Below are 26,066 nucleotides of genomic sequence, written 5' to 3'. Positions count from 1 at the left end.
ATCAAATGCTCGGGTTTTATTATCAAATCCTGCTTAAATTATACACTTATTGATGATGCGATTACTATTGGGAAAAAATAAATTTTAATTCCTATCAGTTATCAATGGTCTCACTTAATTCGATGGTATATATTACATGAATAAGGGAAGTGGTAAAGACGCATAATACAAAACTAGTATTTTACAGCACCGTCAATGATTCTGTGAATATTCAAAGTATAAACCAACATTACAAGGCGGTGGTTACCAGTTACATACCTAGGTAAGTTTACAACAACTGACTGTTAAAGACAACAATACAAGTATCTGATCAGTCATAATTACTTGAGATGAACGAACAAGCAACATCAAATTTTGAATGAATGAAGATCTCGTAGCGATTTAACAATATAGGGGACGTAATCAAGAGGCTCCAGTAGTTAACTAATGTTTTAACCTTGTACATCCATTTGAATATAGAAACAACCAACAGATTTAAAAAAAAAGTAAATGATGATTTGGCCCCATCAATGTTAATGTAGATGATAAAAAAGAAATACACACAGTTTTAAAAAATATAAAATTTTGACTGGGATTTGATATGGGGAATTATCTTAATTCTCTGTTAAAGGATAATACCACCAAGTTAAAGTCCAAAAATGTTAAATCATTATTGTAGATGTTTAAAGGACAACTTTTTGAAAATATAGCTGTGAAATGAAAAAATAAAACATTAGAATTAAAAAACCATACTGTATTAATGTTTATTTTAGTACAAAGTCAAAATCAAGCAAAATATATGTAACTCCAAAGAAAAGAAATGGACAGACTACAACACTGGACATGTGGAGCGAAGTAGTTAATTATGTGTCGGTAATTCAATTCTGCATAATTTTTAATTCATTCACATATACACGGTAGGTATAGTGTCCGGCGGAGATCGTGTTTTTTCGAGTGAATCGGTCCACATTTTTCGGGATTTTTCCAGTGATAAAACATGCGATCAGGTCAATTAACTGCTATTTTATATATTAAAATAGTTTTATTCATGACTGTCCATTTTATTTTGACTACTATACATGTTTTGAGCACAAAAGACTCACAATTTCGTTGTATTTAACCTAAAATTCAGTGTTTTGCATTGTCCGTGTTTTTTTGAGAGCAACAGTTTTTAAAAAATGTTCGGGATTTTTAACAAAAGGTCCGGGTTTTTTGAAGAAAATGTGAATAAGAAGAAAAGGCATTCTTGAACTTAAAAACTGACTTTTTCTAGTTTATAACTGTAATTAAGTGAAGGACAATATTATTTATTCCCAATAATTCACCAAAAAAAAAAAAAAAAAAATATTACAATGTTGATCAAATTTAACCTTTTTCAATTTAATGATAACTTTCTGTTCTAAATTTTTTTTTACCATTACCTAGCAGTATTACGATATATAAGAACCGAGTACAAGGACTCATATTTTTTTTTAATTTCATTGCATGCTACCATGCTTACATTTGTTTTAACAGTCAATAATATTTTATGATTGATATGTATTACAGTGACGAAAAAAACATAGGAGCAAGAAAACTAAGGAAAAGGAGTAAACAATCAGAAAAAATCAATATAAACACAAAGATTGTACTAAAAGAGGACCCCCGCCCCCCCTTCCCCATTAAAATTAATAAATTACAATAACATTTGAATTGAATGGAATAACCAATAAAAAATGAAAACAACACTTTACAATTTTATGCTATATGTCCTATATGACTAAAAGGACATAAAAAAATAACCAAATCCATCTATAAGGTCAACTTTGCCTGATGGGTTTGAAATCTTAGCCTCTTTATAATTTTTAGATTTATAAACGAACAATTCTAAACGATTCATTGTTGGTTGTTTAACGTTCAGTGGCAAATGTGTCGTGCATGTTCAGGACGAAAACAAGTTAACAATAGATCTAATAAGTAGATCCTGTAACACTCTCTCTACACGCCCCATTGTGACCGGACGTGGCTGCGTTCTTGAACATCCCACACAGCCAAACGGACGTCTCACTTTGACAAGAGTCGATCGAAAGATGACTTAAGTGACCATATTTCTCTTTCCTTGTCCCCCTTGGAGGTAAATAATTTTAGAAAGGTTTGTTATAAATCATGTCAATACCTAAGTACTTACCACTGAGCTGATGATAAACTCGGGGACTTGTCCAATGTATTCAATAAACAATGGAATAAATAATCTCTAAGCTTCAATACGATCCTTTTGATATAATAATAATAAAAAAAAAAAAAAAAAGAACAATAGATGTGTATATGATATGCGTTCACCTCACTACTATACATTGTTTATTTTTTAGTTACGCTGGTGCTTTATTACTGTGTGATCAAGCATAGCATATGCTTGATCAGACTCCTCTTCACAGTAGGAGCAATTGAACATTGTTCTTGATTTCCATTTCTAGAACGATAAAACATTATTTTTTATAAAGCAATGCAAGAATCTTACAATCTGATTGGTTAATTACCCGGGTGTAAATGACACCCCACCCTATTGCACAAAGGGATAAAAAAAAAATTAAACAGATAATATTTGAAAAATGCACAGCAACGTCGGTGTTGAAAAATGTGTAGTGAGAGTTGGTCATATTAAGATTTCCCGGGAATAAAAAAAGAAAACGAACGCTAAATAAGAAATAAATTCGTTATCTCGGTGCAGTCAGGGGTGTACGCAATTTTACACCGGTGTTGAAAATGCATACGACCTTCGGCTGCGCCTCAGGGTGTATATATTTTCAACACCGGTGTAAAATTCTGCACACTCCTAATTACACAAAGAAAGCTAATATTTCCATCAAGACAAAAAGTAAATGAAACATTAAGGATATATTTTCTGTAAAAAACCCACATTTACCCGCTTTACACACTATGTGTACGTACGTCTCAGTCCAACATGTCTGAGCTCACATAAAGATTGTTTACATCACTAAATATTTATTGTATGAAATCCATATCGGTACACTAATCGGTTTAAGGTTCCACTAAAATCAAAATATAGGAGACTTCATAAACATCTAAACTTTGCCTGTATTTTTCAACCTATAATGAGTAAAGTCCTAAACTATCAGAACATATGTTCATTTAAACATACTTAACATATACACACTGTGTAAATTGTAAATAAACTTGAAATTGTTATGCTGTGGCCAAACCGGTTCTTGGGGTGAACACTAAATTTTCAAAAAAATCTGAAGGCCTGCGAGACGACTTAATTTGCTTAAAATTGGTATGGACGAATACTGTTACATGTAATGCAGGTCAAGCTCGTTTTGATTTGTCACATGCATATGTTTTAATGGCATATTTGTCCAATTTCTGTATTGCACCTTCGATATTTGTTCACCTAGATATATGAAATTAACTGAAACTCAAAAATCAATACATTTTCTGAAAAATCAACATGAGCTTGCCCTGCATTAGATATAACAGTATTCGTCCATTCCAATTTTAAACAAATTAAGTCGTCTCGCAGGCCTCCAGATTTTTTTGAAAATTTAGTGTTCACCCAAAGAACCGGTTTGGCCACAACATAACAATTTCAAGTTTATTTAGAATTTACACAGTGTGTATATGTTAAGTTTGTTTAAATGAACATATGTTCTCATAGTTTAGGACTTTACTCATTATAGGTTGAAAAATACAGGCAAAGTTTAGATGTTTATGAAGTGTCCTATATTTTGACTTTAGTGGAACCTTAATGCATTGTTTCGTGCTTTGAAAAGTACTTTATCTGAACCTTTTCATTGTTTTTTAAACGTAAATGCACTGACATATTACATTTTCAGCCATAGGAGTTTTGTTTTTTTACTCGATAAAACAAGGACACACTCGAAAAAACACGGACTGCTCTCGAAAAAACACAGACATATAAAAATGATTTTACTCTCCAAAATGTCCTTTTCAATGTAAAAGCAAGAATTTTTGTAAAGTATTTGTGTATCCAAGCATACATAGATTCCATGTGCACATTTGCATTGGTATGTGTATAAAAATGGCTTTAATCTATATTTTAGAATGAAGCATTGTAAGGCTATATTAAACGTTTTTAGAACAAAATAATTTATGGTTGATAATATCTTTTTATCAAATATACTAATTTACCTTCTATGATCTTGTATATAAGGTTCTAGCATATTTTTTTCACGTTATACCGGAAAGGAAGTCTGTTTGTTTACATTTTTGATCATATTCACTAGAAAAAAAGTGGTCACACTCGAAAAAACCCGATCAAATCACTCGAAAAACCACGATTCCAGCCAGACACTATACCTACCGAGATATAGTTCTTTCGTAAGATAGCATATATATACATATACAGAAAGCACACTACAGCATATATCAGTGCGAAAACTGGTGAAAAAAATGTATTTAAATATTATCATATAATGTCTAAATTTCCTCCCAAAAATATCAAACAAAAAGAACAGGTTCTTAGCCGACCGTGCGAGGGCTTTATAGCCAGTCAAGGTCGTTAAAAACCCCCATAAGTAATTTCTTACTCCATCAGGTAAAGTTACCTTAGGTGAATTTGGTAATAAAATGAAGAAAACTAAAAGATTAAAAGGTCATCTGTTGAATACTTTTACACAAGAAGAGGTATTGAGATTGTATATTACTAAAATAGATATGGGTTAAAGGTCAAAGATAAAGCACACAACCCCCCCTAAAAAAACAACAAAAAAAAACCCCAAAACATAGATCGAAAGACGAACTTTTTGCAAGTGTTATTGGAATACATGTGTGTACAACATTATTGATGCATAGACTAATGCATGATAAATGTTGCAATATATATATATATCTATTCATGCAGGCTGGTCAAGATGTGCTTATCATTGATGTGGGATATCTTACGGAGAAAGTAGTTGATCACGTGATTAAGAATGGACTGCTGAATAAAATGCAACAGCTTTCTATTCGGATAAGTTATGGAGATCCTAAGTCTGGAATCAAGTATTTAGCAGCACTAAAACATCTAAAAAAGCTGTTCGAAGCAGGTTTTAGGATATATTGGTCAAGACCAGAATTGACTGGTATTCTGCAGAATAACAAGAACAGAACGAGCTGCGTCTATCTAGATATGGTATGTTGATAGATAAGATCATCTCGATAAATAAAAATGTTTTATGTCAAAAAAAGATCTTATTTTCTCTTGCAATCTTTCCTCATTTCTTTCCTGTTCTTCATTCTTCTCTTTCCCTCTAACACACTGTTCTCTTCTATCGTTACGTAAGCATTTATATGACTTATTCGGAAGAATGTGGATTTTGCAAAGGGAGAACCGTAGCACAATTGTTTTTCGATTTAGCAGGAAATTAATGCATATCAAACAAACTTAACACTATTTTAAAAAAAAACAAGACAAGCAACAAATATTTATATACGAAGGAATTTATATGAATGCTATATATTTATCAATTACAAATAGTTATCAATTTCAATGAAGAAAATGTTTTCTTTGTTTTCGAAGAAATGATTTTCTTCTGTATAATGTCTATGAATAATTAGCCCTATATAATCCTCGAAAATAAGAACAACTGTACTATGACGTACTTTTGTTAAATAGAATATTGAATGTACCTAAATTGAACTCGATTAGAATTAAATAATTGACGATTTAATAGAAATGAAATTAAAATCGATCGTATAGTGTGTTAGACTCTGATCGACATCCCTTTCTCGAATCGAACTTATAAAGTTTGGAGAAGTTTTACAATTCTTTGCTTTTAAGTTCCTTTTCGCTCGCTCAAGAATAGACGTTCAATTCTTGTCTTCTCTAGTCGATGCCCTTTTTCTGCATCTGATGGAATACATGTACTTTTGTTTGGGTAAAGTAAAGCATATTTAAATCGGATAGATGCCCTGTTGCAAGGAAACATTTCTGTTCCTGCCAACATTACCTATTTTCCAGTGCAGGTCTAAAATGCCCGCTCTTAATCCCAGTCTAAAATACCCGCTCTTATTCCCAGTCTAAAATACCCGCTCTTAATCCCAGTCTAAAATACCCGCTCTTATTCCCAGTCTAAAATACCCGCTCTTAATCCCAGTCTAAAATACCCGCTCTCATTCCCAGTCTAAAATACCCGCTCTTAATCCCAGTCAACCTAACTTGCAGAACCTAGCTGTTGTATAAATTGTTAATTTGTTCAAGGGTCCATTGGTCGCCTATTGCAAGGCAATGTTTCTGACCCTGGACAAACCCCAATTTTCCAGTTGAGGTCCACATTTTCCCGTCTTTTATCCCGGTCGCAAAACAACCGTATTAATTATTTTGTCTTAGTTGGCTGTGCCGGATATAATTATATGCAGACACGTTCGTTCGAGTTGGGGAGGTTAAATCCGATGTCTTGAATAGGGTGAGTGCACACGCTCACTGCACGTTGAAGAATCTTTGCAACACATGTGTTTTTCAACAGACAATCGGCATTCCTATTGGAACCATGCCCTTTCACTGAATAAAAATTTGGTGACTATGTTGACTGCACTTTAAATAAAGGATTACTACAGATAAAGTGAAATCTGACATATGTATACTAAAATATGTTCTACATAGTTTGACTTACACCTATACGACGTAGGAACTATTTTGTTTTAAATATTTTCTACTTTCCAGTATGTTCTTTTTTGACCTGGCCCGATTTGGTGGTGTTAAATCTTACAAAGTCTTTCCGAATCGTTTTGCAAAGAATTTTAAAAAATAAACGCAATATTTCGCAAGACAAACAAGCTTCTTCGAGCATGCATCTATCCAGAACATTTTGATAAACAATATATCAGTGGCTGTTGTAAGTTATATCTAACTTAAAGGTAAAATTGGAGGCAGATAAGAAACTTTTGCAGCTCACAGTATATTTGTGAAATCAATCTTTAGTTACTAGTTCATTCCTGTTTTAAGATAACTATTATAATACATTGTAAGACGTGGTCAATGCGTCTATTTACATATTTTTTCTATACATTTATTAGATTTACAATGTATGTAGAAGCTTACAAGACACTACAAAACATGATAAGGATGTAAATATCATACAGAATCGGGTAAGAATATGAGGAAATTGTAAGATAAGATTGAGAATGGAAACGGGGAATGTGTCAAAGAGACAACAACCCGACCAAAGAGCATAAAACAGCCCAAAGCCACCAATGGGTCTTCAACACAGCGAGAAAATACCACACCCGTAGGCGGGCTTCAGCTGGCCTCTAAAAAAATGTGTACTAGTTTAGCGAAAATGGACGTCACACTAAACTCCGAAACATATAAATGAACCAAGATAGTACAGAATATTTTCAATCTTATTAGTCATGGAACTTTTTTTACCTCTTAAATTAGTTTTTGAAAGGCGCAAACATTGAGTCAGTAGCATATCCTGCTACTAAATTACTAATAATTACGCACGTTGTTTGAACGTATCAAAAAGGAACGAAATGATCAAATACACACACAGTATCGTCAAACATTTTACAATAAATGTCATGCAACAACACTCAAAATGTGCTAAAAATATTAAAAAAAATACCGAACACCAAGTTAACTTTAAAAAAATGTGAAGTTCTCAAAACCTGACAAAATCAAACGTTCGACTATATCTACTAACGGAACGAATGGAAAACAACTGTCATATTCCTGACTTGGTGCAGGCATTTACTAATTGGCAATGATGGGTTAAACTTGTTTTTTTTATTAGCTAACTGAACCTCCCACTTGTATAACAATTGTTTATAGTTCCGTTTTATTGACAAAATTGGGTAAACAACCCAAATAGACATAATAGGTAAACGTGACAATAATTGGGATCCAGCAGGCAAAACTGTGTAAACATACATCACAGACATATACAATACAATATACAATATTTTTATTTTTCCAAATTAAAGGGCCCATTAAGAGCATAACATTAATAACAACATGACATAAACATTACAGAGTGATTAAAGAAACATAAAATAATAGTTCAAATGCATGAGGAAAGGTACGGAAGCCGATAAGGGCCATTCAAAATTTTTTTTTTATGTCGTAATTACGACATAACATGTCGAAATAACGACATAACATGTCGTAATTTCGACATAGCATGTCGTTAAAACGACATAACATGTCGTTTAAACGACATCGCTATGTCGTAATTTCGACATATCATGTCGTTATAACGACATCGCTATGTCGTAATTTCGACATACCATGTCGTTATAACGACATCGATATGTCGTAATTTCGACATAACAAGTCGTAATTACGACATCACTATAGCTATGTCGTAATTTCGACATAGCATGTCGTTATAACGACATCGCTATGTCGTAATTTCGACATAACATGTCGTTATAACGACATCGCTATGTCGTAATTTCGACATAACAAGTCGTAATTACGACATCACTATAGCTATGTCGTAATTACGACATAGCTATGTCGTAAAAACGACATCGCTATATATATAAAAGAATATGTATTATGATTGCCAAGAGACTAAATGACACAGAAATAAGCAACTATAGGTCATCATAATGCCCTCAATAATGAGAAAAGCCCCCGCATAGTCAGCTATGAAAGAGGGACGAAAGATACCAGAGGGAGAGTCCCCGAAATGACAGCTGTTTAACAATTTAATTCAAACGAGTGAAGATAACGGTTTTAATAATGTACAAACAAAGACCGAAACACGAATATGTAACACAGCAACAAATGACAACCACTGAATTACAGACTCCTGACCGCTATCTGATAATAACGACAACCTTATAGTTTAACTTTTCACTTTTTGAAGCGATAGGAATTTCAAAATGGTCGCCAGTAAAGGCAAAGTTTGTATCGTAAACAAATTCATCTTTTTTTTTTTTTTAGAATATTGAACACTTTATGCAATCAAGCTTAATTAAAGTTATTCACTAGCACCTCAGACTTGCACATACTAGAACTTTATTTATAATCAAGTCAAATGAGACCCAGTTGAATAGGGGAGCAATTCAAGCTCCCTGGATCCTCTAATTATGTTTGGCATTGCAGGTTCTGAATAAGATGAATTTTAAGCTTTTCCCAATAAAGACTATGTTAAACTTTGGACTCATAGTGCTCAGACCCACGGATCTCTGTACCTTCATTTGTACACACTTGAATCTTAATGAACTACTGAGGCTTGAAGCAAATTATAACTGTATTGCTATTGTTGGTTCTTAATGAGATTCTTCAAGCGTCCTCCCCATTGAAGCCCTATTAAAACTTTGTACCCCAAGTTCTTTTAACCACTGTTCCCCAGGACAACTATTCCTACAAACTTAGAGGGAGGTTTGGGATCCCGCTAACATGTTTAACCCCGCCACATTCTTAATGTATGTGTCTGTCCCAAGTCTTTAATTTACATATTTGTTTTTCGTTTATTTTTGTACATAGAATAGGCCGCTAGTTTTTCTCGTTTGAATTGTATTACATTTGTCATTTCGGGGCCTTTTATAGTTGACTATGCGGTATGGGCTGTGATCATTGTTGAAGGCCGTACGGTGACCTATAATTGTTAATTTCTGTGTCATTTGGTTTCTTGTTGAGAGTTGCGTTTTTGAACAAACCAGCGTATCCCAAAGCCTTGATAACCTCTGTAGGCCCCAAATAAGACGAAAAAACATCAAAATTGGAGAGAAAATAGAAAATAAATGGTTTCTAACCTCAGGGATATTAACCCTTGGCATGCTGAATTGTTATCAGAAATTGTCTAAATTTCGAGTATTTGTAAAAATATGCAAATGATATGCAAATAAGCTGTGCCCTGATGCTGATGCATACTGATTGCATTAAATCTAAGATAGCCAAGGGTTAATATCCCTGAGGTTAGAAACAATTTTTTTCAGTTTTCTCTCCAATTTTGATGTTTTTTTTCGTCTTATTTGGGGCCTACAGAGGTTATCAAGGCCTTGGGATACGCTGGTTTGTTCAAAAACGCAACTCTCAACAAGAAACCAAATGACACAGAAATTTACAATTAAAGTCACCGTACGGCCTTCAACAATGATCACAGCCCATACCGCATAGTCAGCCATAAAAGGCCCCGAAATGACAAATGTAATACAATTCAAACGAGAAAAACTAGCGGCCTATTTTATGTACAAAAATAAACGAAAAACAAATATGTAAATTAAAGACTTGGGACATACACATACATAAAGAATGTGGCGGGGTTAAACATGTTAGCGGAATCCTAACCCTCCCCTTAAGTTTGTAGGAATAGTTGCCCTGGGGAACAGTGGTTAAAAGAACTTGGGGTACAAAGTTTTAATAGGGCTTCAATGGGGAGGACGCTTGAAGAATCTCATTAAGAACCAACAATAGCAATGCAGTAATAATTTGCATCAAGCCTCAGTAGTGACTGTACATTAAGATTCAAGTGTGTACAAATGAAGGTACAGAAATCCGTGGGTCTGAGCACTATGAGTCCAAAGTTTAACATAGTCTTTATTGGGAAAAGCTTAAAATTCATCTTATTCAGAACCTGCAATGGAAATGCAGGACTTCATAATTTACACAAATCTGTACATGCCAAACATAATTAGAGGCTCCAAGGAGCTTGAATTGCTCCCCTATTCAACTGGGTCTCATTTGACTTGATTATAAATAAAGTTCTAGTATGTGCAAGTCTGAGGTGCAAGTGAATAACTTTAATTAAGCTTGATTGCATATAGTGTTCATTATTCTAAAAAAAAAAAAGATGAATTTGTTTCCGCTACAAACTTTGCCTTTACTGACAACCATTTTGAAATGCCTATCGCATCAAAAAGTGAAAAGTTAAACTAAAAGGTTGCCGTTATTATCACATAGCGGTCAGGAGTCTGTAATTCAGTGGTTGTCATTTGTTTGCTGTGTTACATATTCGTTTTTCGGTCTTTGTTTGTACATTATTAAAACCGTTATTTTCATTCGTTTGAATTAAATTATTAAACAGCTGTCATGTCGGGGACTCTCCCTCTGGTATCTTTCGTCCCTCTTTTATAGCTGACTATGCGGGGGCTTTTCTCATTATTGAGGCCATTATGATGACCTATAGTTGTTAATTTCTGTGTCATTAAGTCTCTTGGCAATCATAATACATATTCTTTTATATATATATAGCGATGTCGTTATTACGACATAGCTATGTCGTTATTACGACATAGTGATGTCGTAATAACGACATGTTATGTCGAAATTACGACATAGCGATGTCGTTATAACGACATGTTATGTCGAAATTACGATATAGCGATGTCGTTATAACGACATGTTATGTCGAAATTACGACATGCTATGTCGTAATTACGACATAATTTTTTTTTTTGAATGGCCCTTATCGGCTTCCGTAGAAAGGATACACATAACCGATTTAAAAATTCAAACAAACATACAAATAACTTACAAAGACGCCAACAACAAAAAGATTTTCTGTAGTTGATAGTACATAAATATAATTTCATATACTCTTTCCCAATTGTTGGGATCCTGCAGCCAAAACTGTGTAAACATACATCACAGACATACAAACACTATATGTTTTCACTGGCTTTATTTTCAGTAATAAAAGATACAAAACAAAAAAATATACTGATTTGACGTACACAGATATTACTTCCTGTTTTATGAATACATTAAAGTTCGTTTTGGAGATTTTTTTTTTCCGTGATTGTGAATTAATGTTCCGTTTTATTAAATACTTGTTTCTTTACAGTTTTGAAACGCTTTACTACGATTAACTTTTTTTATCAACCAATTTAACACTTATTGACCGAAGTGTAAAAAGTATGTAATACAAGATTTTTTGGAACTGTGCATCGAATTGACCATTTTCACTTTCTATTTAGACAGATCACACATATTTAGTAATACCTGACGATCAGGCGCTTAGTAAATTAAATAACAAGGAGATAACTGAGCTCTATATCAGGTAAAGCAAGTAAACACAAGACTTATAACTAGCTGGTAACTGTAAATGTTCTTTAGTTCATTGTTATTTCCGAACAAATCGAATAAATTGTTACACACACGGTATCGCACCGTTTGAAATTAAGCGATTCCGTCAAAGGTTCTCTTGGTTGCAATATTCCAAATGGGTTTACGAGTTTGTAGCTTCTGTTCATAAATGTTGCCTTCTGTTACTAAAATGAAAACAGTAGCATGCACTTATGCGCTTATATGAATTTGAAGACAGAGGTACCTTCAAGAAACAGAAGAAAGATATCTACTCGGCATCTTTAAGTTGGCTAACAATATAAAATTTGCCGCTTCAATTACATAACATAAAAATAAGAAGATGTGGTATGACTGTCACTTGAGACAATTATCCATCAGAGACCAACTGACAGTGGATGTAAGCAACTGTAGGTCACCATATGGCTTCAACAATGAACAAAAACATATCGTAAAGTAATCTATAAAAGCCCCGGAAATGTCAAATGTAAAGAAGTTCAAACAAACTTGAAAAATACCAACCACCTAATTTATGTACGAAACAATAAACGAAAAACACAATAGAAAGTCCTGAATAACAGACGTCTGACTTGGGACAGGCACATACAGATTGTGGCGGGGTTGAACTTGTTACCGAGAGCTCCTTCGTCCCCAAATCTGGGAAAGTGGTGTAACAGCACAACATAAAAAAAACACTACTAAAATCATTTGAAAAAGGCTTGACTCATCAGATCGACACAAAGCACAAAAACAACCAGCAACACAACACCAAGACTAAAGACATACATCGAGATTTTCCCCGAAAGTTTTTACTTCCATTATTTAACATAAACTGAAACGGGTTGTCTGTTTGAACAGAAATATACTTTAAGCTATTATATAACAATCTATATGCTACCTGATATAACTTATATAACTTCGAAACATATATACTAATGCATTCATGGTACATAGCTATTTCTGTTGCTCACATTTTTTTGTTAAATCTATTGTTCTTATCGTTTGTTTGTGAACTAGCATTTGATTCATATCTTTACAGTTCGGAAATCCACATAATTGTTAGACGCATGTAATGTGTACGTTTTTTTAAAAATAAAAGTATGACTTCAAAATTTCGTCATTTATACAGTTCGTTTACATAAAACGTTTCGTGCTTATTATTAATTTAAAAAATCTGACCTCTGTTTTCGATAGTTATGCCATTATTTAATCACATGTTAGATGCATCTGTCTGGGACTGCAATTAGTTTTTATATTGTATCAATAGATATTTGACATCAGTGCAGATCCATTGTAAAGAAGTGATACGGTTAGGCAGTGTTACTGATGGGGGATGGAACGTGTGTCATGATAAAAGTTATAGGCCGTCTCTCCCATGTCTCGTTTATTCTTTCGGGTGAGTTCATTTTTATAATTGAAAGAAAAAAACGCCGCTAAATATGAACTATATCCAGTTAAATAAGCACCGATGTATGTTTTCATCTTTTTCTCTGTATGGAGAGCAAACATCAATATTCTAAACTTTGAACATAGACAACTATTACAAACTGTTATCCTGTCATTAAATAAATTGACTATGTTGATCGCATCAATCCCATCGAACTTGAAATAAAGGATACAACAGGTGCAGTTAAGTCTGTCTCATAGCTTGCTTGACATACATCTAGAAATTTACAATGAAGGTCGGTTGAGAACAAAACTTTACGACAAAAAAGATTTTTTCAACTTCCCATTTCTAAGTAGCAACATTCCAACAGCGCCTGCATATGAATTATAATCTTCCAGTTGATACGATACTCCAGAGCTTGAGTGTCCTATCATGATTGTCTCCGTAAAATGAAACTATTAAACCATGTGTTCCAAGTGGCGAAGCTGAAGTCACCTCTTCGAATGGATTCTTAAGGGGTCAGTAGCGAACCGTCTAACGAGTCTTTTCTTGCCAATTTTTGTATAAAATGTTAAAATTAAACAATGCGTTACAATAACAATAATAGTAGACGTGACGCCATTATGCCTCCTTTGAAATACACTACGGATCCATAGGGGTCACCACATGACGTCGTTAAACCAATCAAATCGTCACTAATTTACCTCTAGTTGGTTGACCTTTATGAAACATCTGTTTCACATGAGCAACATGATGGGTGCTACATATGAAGCAGAATTTAGAATCTTCTTGCGCGGAGCATCTGATATCACCCTGGTTTTGTTGGGTTCTTGTAGCTCAGTCTTTAGTCTTGTGTGGTTTTTGTACTTTTGCTAGTATTTTGGTAGTTTTTTTCCTTTTTCGCCTTGGCGTTGTCAGTTTGTCTTATTAATAAGTTAGACTTATGAGTTTGAATACCCTTTGGTATCTTGCTGCATTTTTTATCAGTGTTGTTCATACATCATGGAAGTTTCTATAAAAAAAAGTAGAGTAAAAACAATAGTCATATTCCTGACAGGCCGATTTGCTTTATCATTTACCTTCTTTATGAATGCCCAAACCCACACATTTAAATGCCAAGGTCTTATCATACATGAACACGTTAGGGGCTCTATGACCCATAGGTACAAAAGAAGAATAACCATTTTTTTTAAATCGTGTAAACTTTCAGAGAAATTTACGTTTATGATCGTTTATCTGCAGTTATCATTTGTAATAAAAAGTTTCTGCTACAATATCCAATATTATTTTTTTATTTTGGAAAGTGTTGACATTTGACAACTCTCAGTCATATATGTATAAAAAAACTAAGCTGCGTAAAAACCATAAAAAATTTAAGATACACATTTTCCTAAAAAAACATTGAAAAAAACCCAATATTTTAGGCTATACAATGTGTCACATGAAAAAAATCACTCTGAAAATCATTGAAATTAAGTAGCGTAACTTTAGACACGCATTGTTCACCTTTTTTTTTTTATATTGTCACAATAGATCGTGCTCAAATATAGAATACTAGAACACACCCGCGAAATCGCGGGTATTTAGAGCTTGGTTGAAAGTATGTAAACTATTGTAGGATGAATTTTTGTAAAAGATTTTATGTCTGGAGAATTTCAGAAAATTTCCAAAGTCCGTTATTTTTTTGCTCTCTGTTAAATTCCATGATTTTCGCGTTTCTGTATACTATAAACATACATATGATATAAATAAAGTGTGTTTGCTATTAACTATCATTTCCAAGTTTCTTCTCCACGGCGATCACTGCTATATTATATAGAGAGTCTCTATATATTTTAGGATTATAAACATAGTATACATGCAGAATAACGCGAAAATAATTGTCCTATCCCCGCGTAATTATGAAAATTATGTTTAAAGAGGGGAGTAAAGGGGGGGTATCTGCACGGAAGAACGCGAAATAAAATTGCCATTTCACGATGAGCGAACAATTAAAATTTCTTGCTCATTGATCTTTTTATCGATTTCAAGAAACACGACGAATAACGAACCTTTTTCACGGCTGCACGTGAAATAAAAAGTGGCAAAACACGTTGCACGAAAATAACCCTTTACCCCCTCTTTTAAAGTTTAAAATCGGAAGTCTTGGGTGTGACTTAAAAGTCGGGCTGATGACGGAAACAATATCCGGACGCCTTTTTCTTCGTTTTCTCCCCAAATAACCCAAACTGAATAATCATAAGAATGGATGACAAACGCGACTATGCATGGTACCTATAGGACACAGAGGCATGATGATTAATTTATTGGGGAAGGAAGAGAAGCGACACACAAAATGAGGTCTTCTCGTTTAATAGTATAGATAGAATGAATTTCATAACAGCGTGGACATGGACACATGGTAATTAAATGTTTTCGTCTGTATCACTGGCTGTCGACAACAAAGACTTCACGCAATTACAGTATGTCAGGGGCCTCTCAATGGGGATATACATAATTACAATCTTTACACATGTCAATTCATAAAATAAAAGTTTTTGCATGAAAGTTGATTTGGTCTTACTCAACTATTTTTTTTTGTTATTTGAGGACGCATATTTGAGACAATTCTGCATAAACGTTTATTTGCAATTTTATTCAAGCTGATTTCAAAAGCCTCTTGCAAAGCCACCCCTCCCTTATTTTAACTGAATCAGGAATGGTCGCCCCCTTACAATTTGAAATTGTACTCACTTCTTTTTCGGTTTCTCTGTTTCAATCTGTATCCATGAATTTAATGATATGTTCACAATACTAAACTGGTCAACAGTAACACGAGATGATGTACATGTTGTTATGTCAACATAACAGTAACAGCGTAATAAGTAATAGTTATCCCACGAGGACGCGGTGTGTCAGTGTAAGATCACGCGGAGGCCAGAGGGTGATCTTACACTGACACACCAAGTCCGAATGGGATAACGATTTTACATCCCAGCTGTTCTAGATTAGATAAAAAACCATTTACGCTTCATAAAATCTATTTTAGAACACCACACAATCATTATAATATACTTTATATATCACTATATAGTATATATCTTTTATGAGCCCCGGACTCAATGTTTAAATATGTTAAATTAACAGTGAGTTTGTATCCAGTCGTCCTGGTGTAGGGGTATGAATCGTGGGTCTATATGCTAAAGGTCTTGAATTCGAATCCCAGTATAGACACTGGATTTTTTCTAAATAAGTGTTGATAGTTAGTCTTTTCCGTATAAATAATTAGAAGTTTTATTGTGGATTTGACATTCCCGCCAAAATGTTACCAAACAAGGGAAAGCATGCAAAACAAAGAAACTCAAGCTAGGGTGATCTGGCAGGGGTGATCCGGCTCAGATCAGCCCTGGTAGAACAAAGGAGCTGGGATGTAATAACCTTTAAACTGGTTGCACTCGTTTGATTATTCTAGTATAAAAGGTATTGTGAACATATTTAATTTATGGATAGACACTGAAACACAATACAATTCTAAATTAAATCGCTGTGATCCGTCCATTCGTTTTTCAAATCCACAGAACAGCTGCATTTAACAGGTCGGGCACATTTCCTTATACGGTCATGTATTATTTAGCATACTTATGCATGTATTAGTGTTTGTTTACAAATAAATCTTTTTTTTTTATTTTAGCGATTGACCAATCCACTAAATGATTTGCAATGCATGATGGACTACTTGTCTATTAAACTGACACACTACTTCATTTTTCACTAATTGCCAGAAAAGAATTTTTTCTTACTTTTTTTCTCTCGATTACTTGTTGAAATTATCTCTAAATATACTCATTCTTTCAAAAGAAACTTTTTGCTGTGAGTATATAAATATATCCGAAACAACCTCCTATAAACTTTCATACAAAAACTTTTATTTTATGAATGGACATGTGTAAAGATTGTTATTATGTATATCCCCATTGAGAGGCCCCTGGCATTCTGTAATTGCGTGAAGACTTTGTTGTCGACAACCAGTGATACACACGATAACATTTAATTACCATGTGTCCATGTCCACGCTGTTATGAAATTCATTCTATATTCTATATTTGAGCACGATCTATTGTGACAATATAAAACAAAATTTGGTGAACAATGCGTGCCTTTGTCTACACTGTTATGAAATTCATTCTAATTGATAAAGTAAAATATTTGCTTTTTAGTATAAACTGGGACTTTAGTTTTGACGCTGCCATTGTAGAAGCTTACAGTTGTGACGTACATTCATTTGATCCAAGGTGAGAAAAACGACCAATTGCAAATTCATACTTAAATATGAATAAAGATAAATATTTTAAACTGTTTTCTTACAAAATAAAAAAAAAAAAAAATAAATATGGCCATTAACAACAGTGTACAATCCAATGGAGTGAAGACCAAAGTCCAATCAGAAGGTTAAAACGAAAAGTTTTAAAACAAAACCGTTTCCAGAAATCTTTAGAAAAACGTCAGTTACACAGGTTAAGCTTCCGCTTAAAGATTACTTGGTTAAGGTCCATGTTAACTTTATCAATTACAATGCACTCGTTCTATTTGAACATAATCCGGTGACTTGAAGTACTAGTAAATAAGACCAAATACCACAAATATCGGTTTATAACTTTTGTTCGGAGCGGATATCATAGAAAGCCGCCTAAAACATAAGTAGATTTTCTGATTTGCCAAACTGCAAAATATTATTTCATTGAAAATCTCAAAAATAGATGGAACAATTATTTCAGAGGAATTTAAAATCAATAAGCCATTTACCTAAAGTTGTTACTTCTAGAGCCGGCGGGACCTAGTTTTACATTAGAACATACAGAAATTATACAGAAAAACCGAGGCTACCAATAAAGCTATCTTTAAGGAACAGTTGACTTGATTTGTATTTTCTGTAGTGTATTTGGAAATGTTTTAAGAATTTTTTTGACACAAACGTCAAAGCTTCAAGTTTAGTAACATCATTCGTTGTCGTTTTTCTTTATAACTATTAAAATGAATTCAGTTTCTGGCATATCAAGAAAACATTAGATCGAGAATGGTTATTTTGTATTTATTTTTTTGTAAAAAGATATATTTCTGCAAATCAGCATAATACTTTGAACTTAACTTGTAATCCTATTGGGATATGTTGTCGACATGTCTTCCTGTATTTAAAAAGAGATGCCTTAATAGAAGTTGTTAATTTTAGTTGATGTGGCAATATATAGAAAACAATTAATGTCGAATATTCACATATACAAATCCTTGAGTATAAGAAGTCGTTATTGTGCATAAGTGTTCATAAATAGTCCACATGTTTCTTTAGTATGCAAAGAACAGATTTTAGAAGGGCAGGTCATATATGGTTCCACAATCTTGGACTTGGTAATAAAACGGAAATATACAGAAAAGATAAATGGAAGATTTCAACTTTAAAAGATATATATAGCGACTTAGGTCATAAATCGGTAAGATAAAAAGACATTTTCAAAACTTAATTTTACACATCATTTATGCATTGTAAAAGTGGGTTAGAAAAATTTAACTATTCTTTTGTGTATCTCTTTATTAGTAGCCCTCAATAAGTGAGAGAGAGAGAGAGTCACATCAAAAGTACAAATGATTGGGGTGACTCTAAATCAATTCAACAATGATATCGGCAACGAGGAGTAGATAATAACAGTGAACATGTCTTTTTGCGTATATCAAAATTTCATTAAGTTGTTTACCAGTTTAAAAAAAAAAAGTCAAATAAACTGAGGTGTAATGAAAATATGAATGTTGATAACAAAAACATTTGAATGCATAAGTAGTGGTGTTAATGCTAGGAATTATGATTTCGTTTTTTTTTTCTTTTTCATCAAAATATAAAAAAAAACTTGCGACACACATCCTTGTCCTTTCGTCTCTCACGTCTGGTAGATAGTTGTCTCGTTGGCAATCATACCACACTCTTTATATTTATATACATAAATCATGCTTGCATCTGTACTTTAATTTGGTTAATTATCATTTTCGCTAAGAAAATGACTTCTTGTTTTTCAATACAATGAACAAAAAAATAATCTTAAAATATCAATTAGTTTGATGTATTTGATGTGTTTGATTATTTTCAGACAACAGTCGACATCTTGAAAATTGATATCGAGGCTATGGAATGGATATCTATACCAAACATGATCCAAACAGGTGCAATAGTAAATGTCAGACAATTGTTAGTGGAATTTCACGCCTACTCAGTCTTATTACAACACTTGTACATATTAAGAAGTATTTATAACGAAGGATTTAGAATTTATTGGTACCACAGAAATCCAGGAAAACGAAACATAATTCAAGGCAAATTTGTAGAGAACACTGCATGTTACGAAGTATATTTTATTAGAATTTGAAAGATCATACCTAAGTTAAAACCAGATGATACGACAGTGTAATTGAATATTCCTATAGAATAGAATAAAACGTTAACTATGATATCTATTTAAGAGGCCACGTCACTTGTTTCCGGCATGTTCTTCATCAGGTATGCACGAGAACCAAATGAAAGTTTTGAAAGCCAAATAAATCAAAAGTTTGGAACATCAAGACCAAAAAGGATATAAATGAAACAGCCGACCGTTCATGTTGAAATTTGACTCATATATTTGACAAATTTATGCTTTAAAACGATAATTATAAAAACAAGAAGATGTGGTATGATTGCCAATGAGACAACTCTCCACAAGAGACCAAAATGACACAGACATTAACAACTATAGGTCACCGACGGCCTTCAACAATGAGTAAAACCCAAACCGCATCAGCTATAAAAGTAAGTTTGTTTTCTGTGTAATTTTGAATGCTTAGGTGCATCTTCAATATCCAAACTCATATGCACCTACCAACATCGCCTGTTTTCTCATTATTTCTCTTTAATTTAACAGTCTCATTATAGTGTGTAGCTCCATACTACAATTGGTGAATCCATAAGTATACTAGATTTTTAAAACTTATAGTAACAAGAGTTTGTATTTGTTATTCAAACACACCTACTTTGTTGTGATGACTCATAATAAACTTAAGGTATTTAGAGTTACGGTTATTACATTTACTGTTACGGTTATATATTTTGGAAGAAGACTTACCAACTGGTCCGAGTACACAAATATAGTCCAGACGTTGCGCACGATGTTGGTACCAATTCCATTTTGCTATAGATTAGCATAAAAATAAATACGTAGACTGGTCAGTTCGATAAAAATATAGTGATTTCTGATTGAATTCATTCCATTAGACTTGAAGTTAAAGAAAAAAAGGAACCGAAATTTAAAATACCAGGAATTATAACACTTAATTATCCCATTTTTACGCAAAAACGTAATGTCCAACGTTTCATTTTGTGTGCAAAAGATCAGAGTTCCGTTTCTCTCCTACGGTATTTTTTCTCTGATCATCGTAAAACTTCACAATAATATTGCTATTGTTATAATTATTCGCGTGTTAAAGCAAAATCAATATCACTGAAACCGTAATCCGGAAAATTTTATTTTTGTAAACGGTCTGAAAAATGTCCAACCGTATGCAAAGTAAGTATATTTCGGGTTTGCGCATTTATACCGTGAAATTGAAAAAGCTGAGAGAAAAAATATTTATTATATTTTGAAAGTTTTTTTACTTTTCTCCTGGTTCATGATATTTTTTTGCCGGAAACCATGCGTATAGTTTCTATTGCAATGACTTCAAAAAGTATAGCCATCTTGTCCCAACGAAAAATACGCTGTATTTTCTTTAAAATTGAGGTTTTAACCAGCTGTCTATCAAATAAGCATAGTTAGATCATAAAAAATAAAACTTGGCGGTAAAGGTTTTTCTGTTTTTCTTCTTAAACAATATAGTGTTTAATATTTTTTCGTTAGGCAACAAGGTTTTTAGATCGTTTCAAAAAGTATAGCCGTTTTGTCCCAACGTTCGCAAAACGTAATTGATGTCATGCTCTGGTTTTTAATTTTATATCGTAATTATTTGTTTCCAGTTTAATTCGAATGAAAATAAAAATACATGTATAATATACAATACAACCAATGTATGAGAAAGGAATAGTTTAAGTTTAAATTCAATGGTTGACCAAATGAGATCGATATAAAAAAAAATATCGGGATCTTACGGTTTTTTTTTATAGCATATTTGTTTTATATAAGGAACATTGTCTATCTGCAAGATTTAAATCGTCAAAAGTAACATGTATATATTTTTGTTAATAAAATAAAATAGAGAAAACCCATTGCTGGCAATTATAACAAACAAAGGATATGCCACAAAAATACGGAAATGAGAAAATTTAAAACATGAGTCCCGAATGTTTAACTATCTAAATATTTTGCGACAAAGAAAGCATCGGGAAATGATAAAATATAGAAAGGAAACGGAAACGGGAAGAAATGCAACATAAGGAATAAATATGCAAAAAATAGGAGAATATGAATTCATAATCTAATTTATATTAAAAATAAATCTGTGTAAATTTGGACATTATTGTATCGGATTAATTAATGCGAACTGCTGCCGAAAAGAAAATTATCAATTATGGCCTGGAAAGACTGACAACTCCTGTAAATGAATTTCATTAAAAAAATATCTATACGACCACTTTGAGTTTTATTTGTAAATTTATGCATTTTTTTCAGACAATCCGAAATCGGTTACCAAGTTCACAACAGTAAATTTAGTTATCAATAATATGCTTGAACGCCTGAAACTTTCTTTGAAATCGTCGAAATCGCCTTATTTTGAGGAACGTCGTGAAACGCTAAGTAGTACCAACATCGTGCGCAACGTCTGATAGTGTGGACAGTGTTTTACTTGCCAGTTTTTTTTATAACCCTTTCAAATTTATTTCTCCATGTTTTATGCCTCAAATAGCAAGTAGGGGGATGAAATTACACTTTAAAAAAATTTGGGTCATGAATTTTAAGGTAAAGTAGTGATTTGGTCCAGCTGAAAAAGGTTAAAAATTAGCACTTCGGCAGCTGTCAAAAGATTTCAAGACACCATTAACATAAAATTGTCCATATTTTGAGTTAGAGCCGATGAAGTTTTCTATAATTTTAATATAATTTGTCCCAAAAGTAGTACAACACACTGTAAAAATATTATTGAGAAAGCGCAGGTGGGATTTTTTTAATTTTCATTTATTGTCTAAAAGAAATGCACTACGAAATAACTGTGTACTCGGACCAACTGGTAATTGCGCCCTGGTAACATACATTTTGGAATTATCCAATACATTAAAAAAAAAAATTAAAGTAACTTTTAAATTATTTTATTTATTATGTATGTGAGAGGGTAGATGTTAGTGTCTTTTTTGTAACAACAAATTTGTTCCGGCGTGACATTTGTTCCGCCGGAACTTATTTCATAGAAAATATGTTCCACCTGAATTTATATCACAGAAAATTTATACCCGGAATATATATTATAATGAAATATGTTCCAGCACTGTAAAATTTGTTCCGGAACTTATTTTTTTACTTAATGATAAATAAGTTCCGGTGTTATAGATTTACATGATGCATTAATTTTATATCAAGCAAAACATTCTATAGTTGTACCTGACAAATTTAATAGTTCATCATTGAAGTCTTTAAACAACATGAGAACATTCAAAATAAGGTAAATATTTTAGAAATTCAAATTGAGTCAGCATATATATTGTACGTTGATAATATGATTAAATAACAAAGGCACACCTATGATTAACAACTGTGACAAATATTTAAAACACACTATTTCATTTTTCTACAAATTCTGATATAAAGTAACATATGTTGATTTGCAATATTCATAAATAAATGATTGATTTATAAAAATTTTCTGATTGATTTTTCTTATTCTTCGCTTTTCTGACTACCTGTTAATTAGTGTTAATAGGGTAGTTTTTTTATGGATAATGTAATTAAACATTTTGCTATACTCCACAGAATCCATATTGGATGTTTACACTTTTTATTTATTACATTATCAATATAATACATGTTTTTATAATGTACTTAATTATAACTTTAAACTCACTGATAACAATGCTCAGTATAAAAGATAACTTGTATAACCAGTGGAACATATTTCACAGACAAGGAACCTATCTCACCAGATAAGGAACAAATCTCACAAACCCGGAAATTATTTCACTAGATAAGGAACAAATTTCACAAACCAGAACTTATTTCACCAGGAAAATTGTGGAACTTATTTTATAGAGATGGAACAAATCATTTAGAAATTATCTGTGAAAAAAGTTCTACCAGAATATATTTCCTGTGATATTTGTTCCACTGGAAGTTTTTTCGCAGGAACAAATTTTGGCTCACACAACCGCCTCGGTGGTCTCGTGGTAGCGTGTTCGCCTCGAGTGCGGGAGGTCGTGGGTTCAAACCCCAGCCGGGTCAAACCAAAGACTTTAAAATTGGTATTTGCTGCTTCTCCGCTAATCACGCGGCATTAAGGAGTAAGAGCAAAGACTGATTGGCTCGGAGTCAGAATAATGTGTCCGGGTAAGGTGATATGTCTTCCTGTGGACTGTTACCTTGTGAACTAGCATGTTAAAAATCCGGCTCAGCATGTCGGTCTAGTACAAATCAGGGTTAACATTCATATTACATTAACATGTTCTCGTCCTGAATATGCATATTTGCCGCTGGATGTTAAGCAGCCATCCATCATCATCATCCTTGGTGTGCTGGCCAATAAAAGACCGAATGACAAACATGATTTAACATGATTTGTATTTGTTTTTAAATATATTTAACCACTGTCCAAGTTAGGGGTGGGATAAAGAGCTTACACACATGCTTAACCATGGAACATTATTTATGTGACTGTCCCAAGCGTGGAGCCGTTAGTATGTTAGTTGCCGGGGGTCATGATTGTATTTCGTTATGAGCTTAATATAGGCGGATAGTTTCTTTTCGTATTGTTTCGCAATTTGTTTCCCTGGCTTTTTGTAGCTTTTTGCTCATTGTTGGAGGCAGTACGGTGACATACGTTGTTATATCCTTATACATTGTCTTAGATTTATACTTGTTTCATTAACGATCATATACTATCACATCTTGTTATTCTCGTTAAGATTTTTGACAATAGAATGTACAAACATTGCGAATGTTGACACAACACTGTGCTTAAAAATTGTGGTCATGAATACGTACAGTTATGTGAAGTAACCACCCAAAAGTTAATCTTTAATTTACTAATAGAGATTTCCAATAAAATGACATACGTACGTAACTCGACGTACGGACCTAATGGGACGGGTTATTGCCAACCATCGAATTTGATTAAATACGACGCTTAAGTTCAAACAAAGTATTCCTAGACTTATAAAATCACACACTGGAATTTTCGACCATATAAAACAAAATTTGTCATGACGAAAAATAATAGAAATATTGCATTTTTATTTATCACGTGGTTTTCCAGATTCCCGCCTTTATTTTACTGACATAAGATCGCGTATTAACACACGTATCCCATACCTATCATACGTACGATTCGAGTTATCTTTCATGGTTTTGATTATGACAATTATTTTTCAATATACTGTGCAGATGAACGCCTCATTATACTTTTTTTCTGTCTTACTTTATAGTTTATTTATCTTTTTATTATATTTGTTGCGGGGAAAATATTAATAAGGATATGTTTCTGACAATTTCAGAAATATCGGATGCAGAATTTGTCAGAATCTGTCTCTTTATAAAGGTTAAAAATTCAGATAAAACTATCGCTTCCATTTAATTTATAAACAAAAGTATTTTTCATTTATTATAAAATGTATTGATAAAGAAATCCCTATATATGTGGTTATTTTTAGAATTAAGGTGTGTTCGATTAGGGATAGTTCTGTATTAATTTGTTTAACGGGAATGCTATCGGAGTGCAAATACAAAAGATATTTCCAGGGAATATATTTGATATCCCTTGAAGTGAACTATATTAGAGTATTTTATCCATTTTATTGATAAACAACTAAAAGGGGATCACCGAATTCATTTTAATGAATAAATCATTAACGGAAGTAACATTGAACAACATAATATAATACGATTTTGTTGCCAGATGCGGATCCAAGATGCAATTTAAAATGAACAAGGTAGATACAAATATCTTTTTTAAGTAACAGACAAAGTATAACTCGCAAAAAACTGATCCAAACAAGAGGTCATACCCGTGAAACTGATATGATCCTTGTTCTTTTTTTTTTTTGACAACGAACTTGTTACTTTTGGTGGGCAAAGTTTTCAACAGACACTTGGCATTCCTACATTTTATGTAGTACTCTTCTACCTTGTTTAATATAAGCAAGACTTCATAGTTCACCCAGTTATTATCATCCATACATGTTGACAAAAGCTGAACGTATAAGTTAAGAGACATAGTGGATCTTAAACTTAGTATCCCCAAATCTGTACAAAAGCATTTTAGAGGAGGTCATACATATAATTCTGTCATTTTTGTTTTTATCAGGAACCTATCTGAATTCTAATACCTAACCGAATACTGAGAATTAAGCCTTTAACCAGAAGTTTCATTGAAATATATTGATTAAATGCGCACTAGAAATATTATTTCATGATAGAACTCCACAAATCTGGATTTTTCAGAGACAGTATCTGTTTACCATTGTGTGACCTATCAAGAGTACGATCACCTACACCTATTTTGCGATTCATTTTTTCAATTAACCGTCCACTCCCT

The 26,066-nt window shown here is 32.9% G+C and overlaps 1 protein-coding gene across 1 annotated transcript; it reads left to right on the top strand.

The window, feature by feature from the left end:
- The first annotated feature begins 191 nt into the window (after positions 1–191).
- LOC127737943 (probable methyltransferase-like protein 24) lies at positions 192–20,485 on the top strand. The gene is made up of 9 exons (XM_052248909.1): positions 192–262; positions 753–852; positions 4,841–5,110; positions 6,994–7,065; positions 11,848–11,930; positions 13,221–13,349; positions 17,537–17,611; positions 18,664–18,805; positions 19,454–20,485. Exons 2-9 carry the CDS (start codon positions 823–825, stop codon positions 19,727–19,729), a joined length of 1,077 nt encoding a protein of 358 aa, XP_052104869.1. The 5' UTR covers positions 192–262; positions 753–822; the 3' UTR covers positions 19,730–20,485.
- Positions 20,486–26,066: the final 5,581 nt, after the last annotated feature.

This window comes from Mytilus californianus, unplaced genomic scaffold, assembly GCF_021869535.1.
Source record: "Mytilus californianus isolate M0D057914Y unplaced genomic scaffold, xbMytCali1.0.p SCAF_4, whole genome shotgun sequence".
Lineage (NCBI taxonomy): Eukaryota > Metazoa > Mollusca > Bivalvia > Mytilida > Mytilidae > Mytilus > Mytilus californianus.
This window is presented reverse-complemented; position numbering and strand designations above follow the sequence as displayed.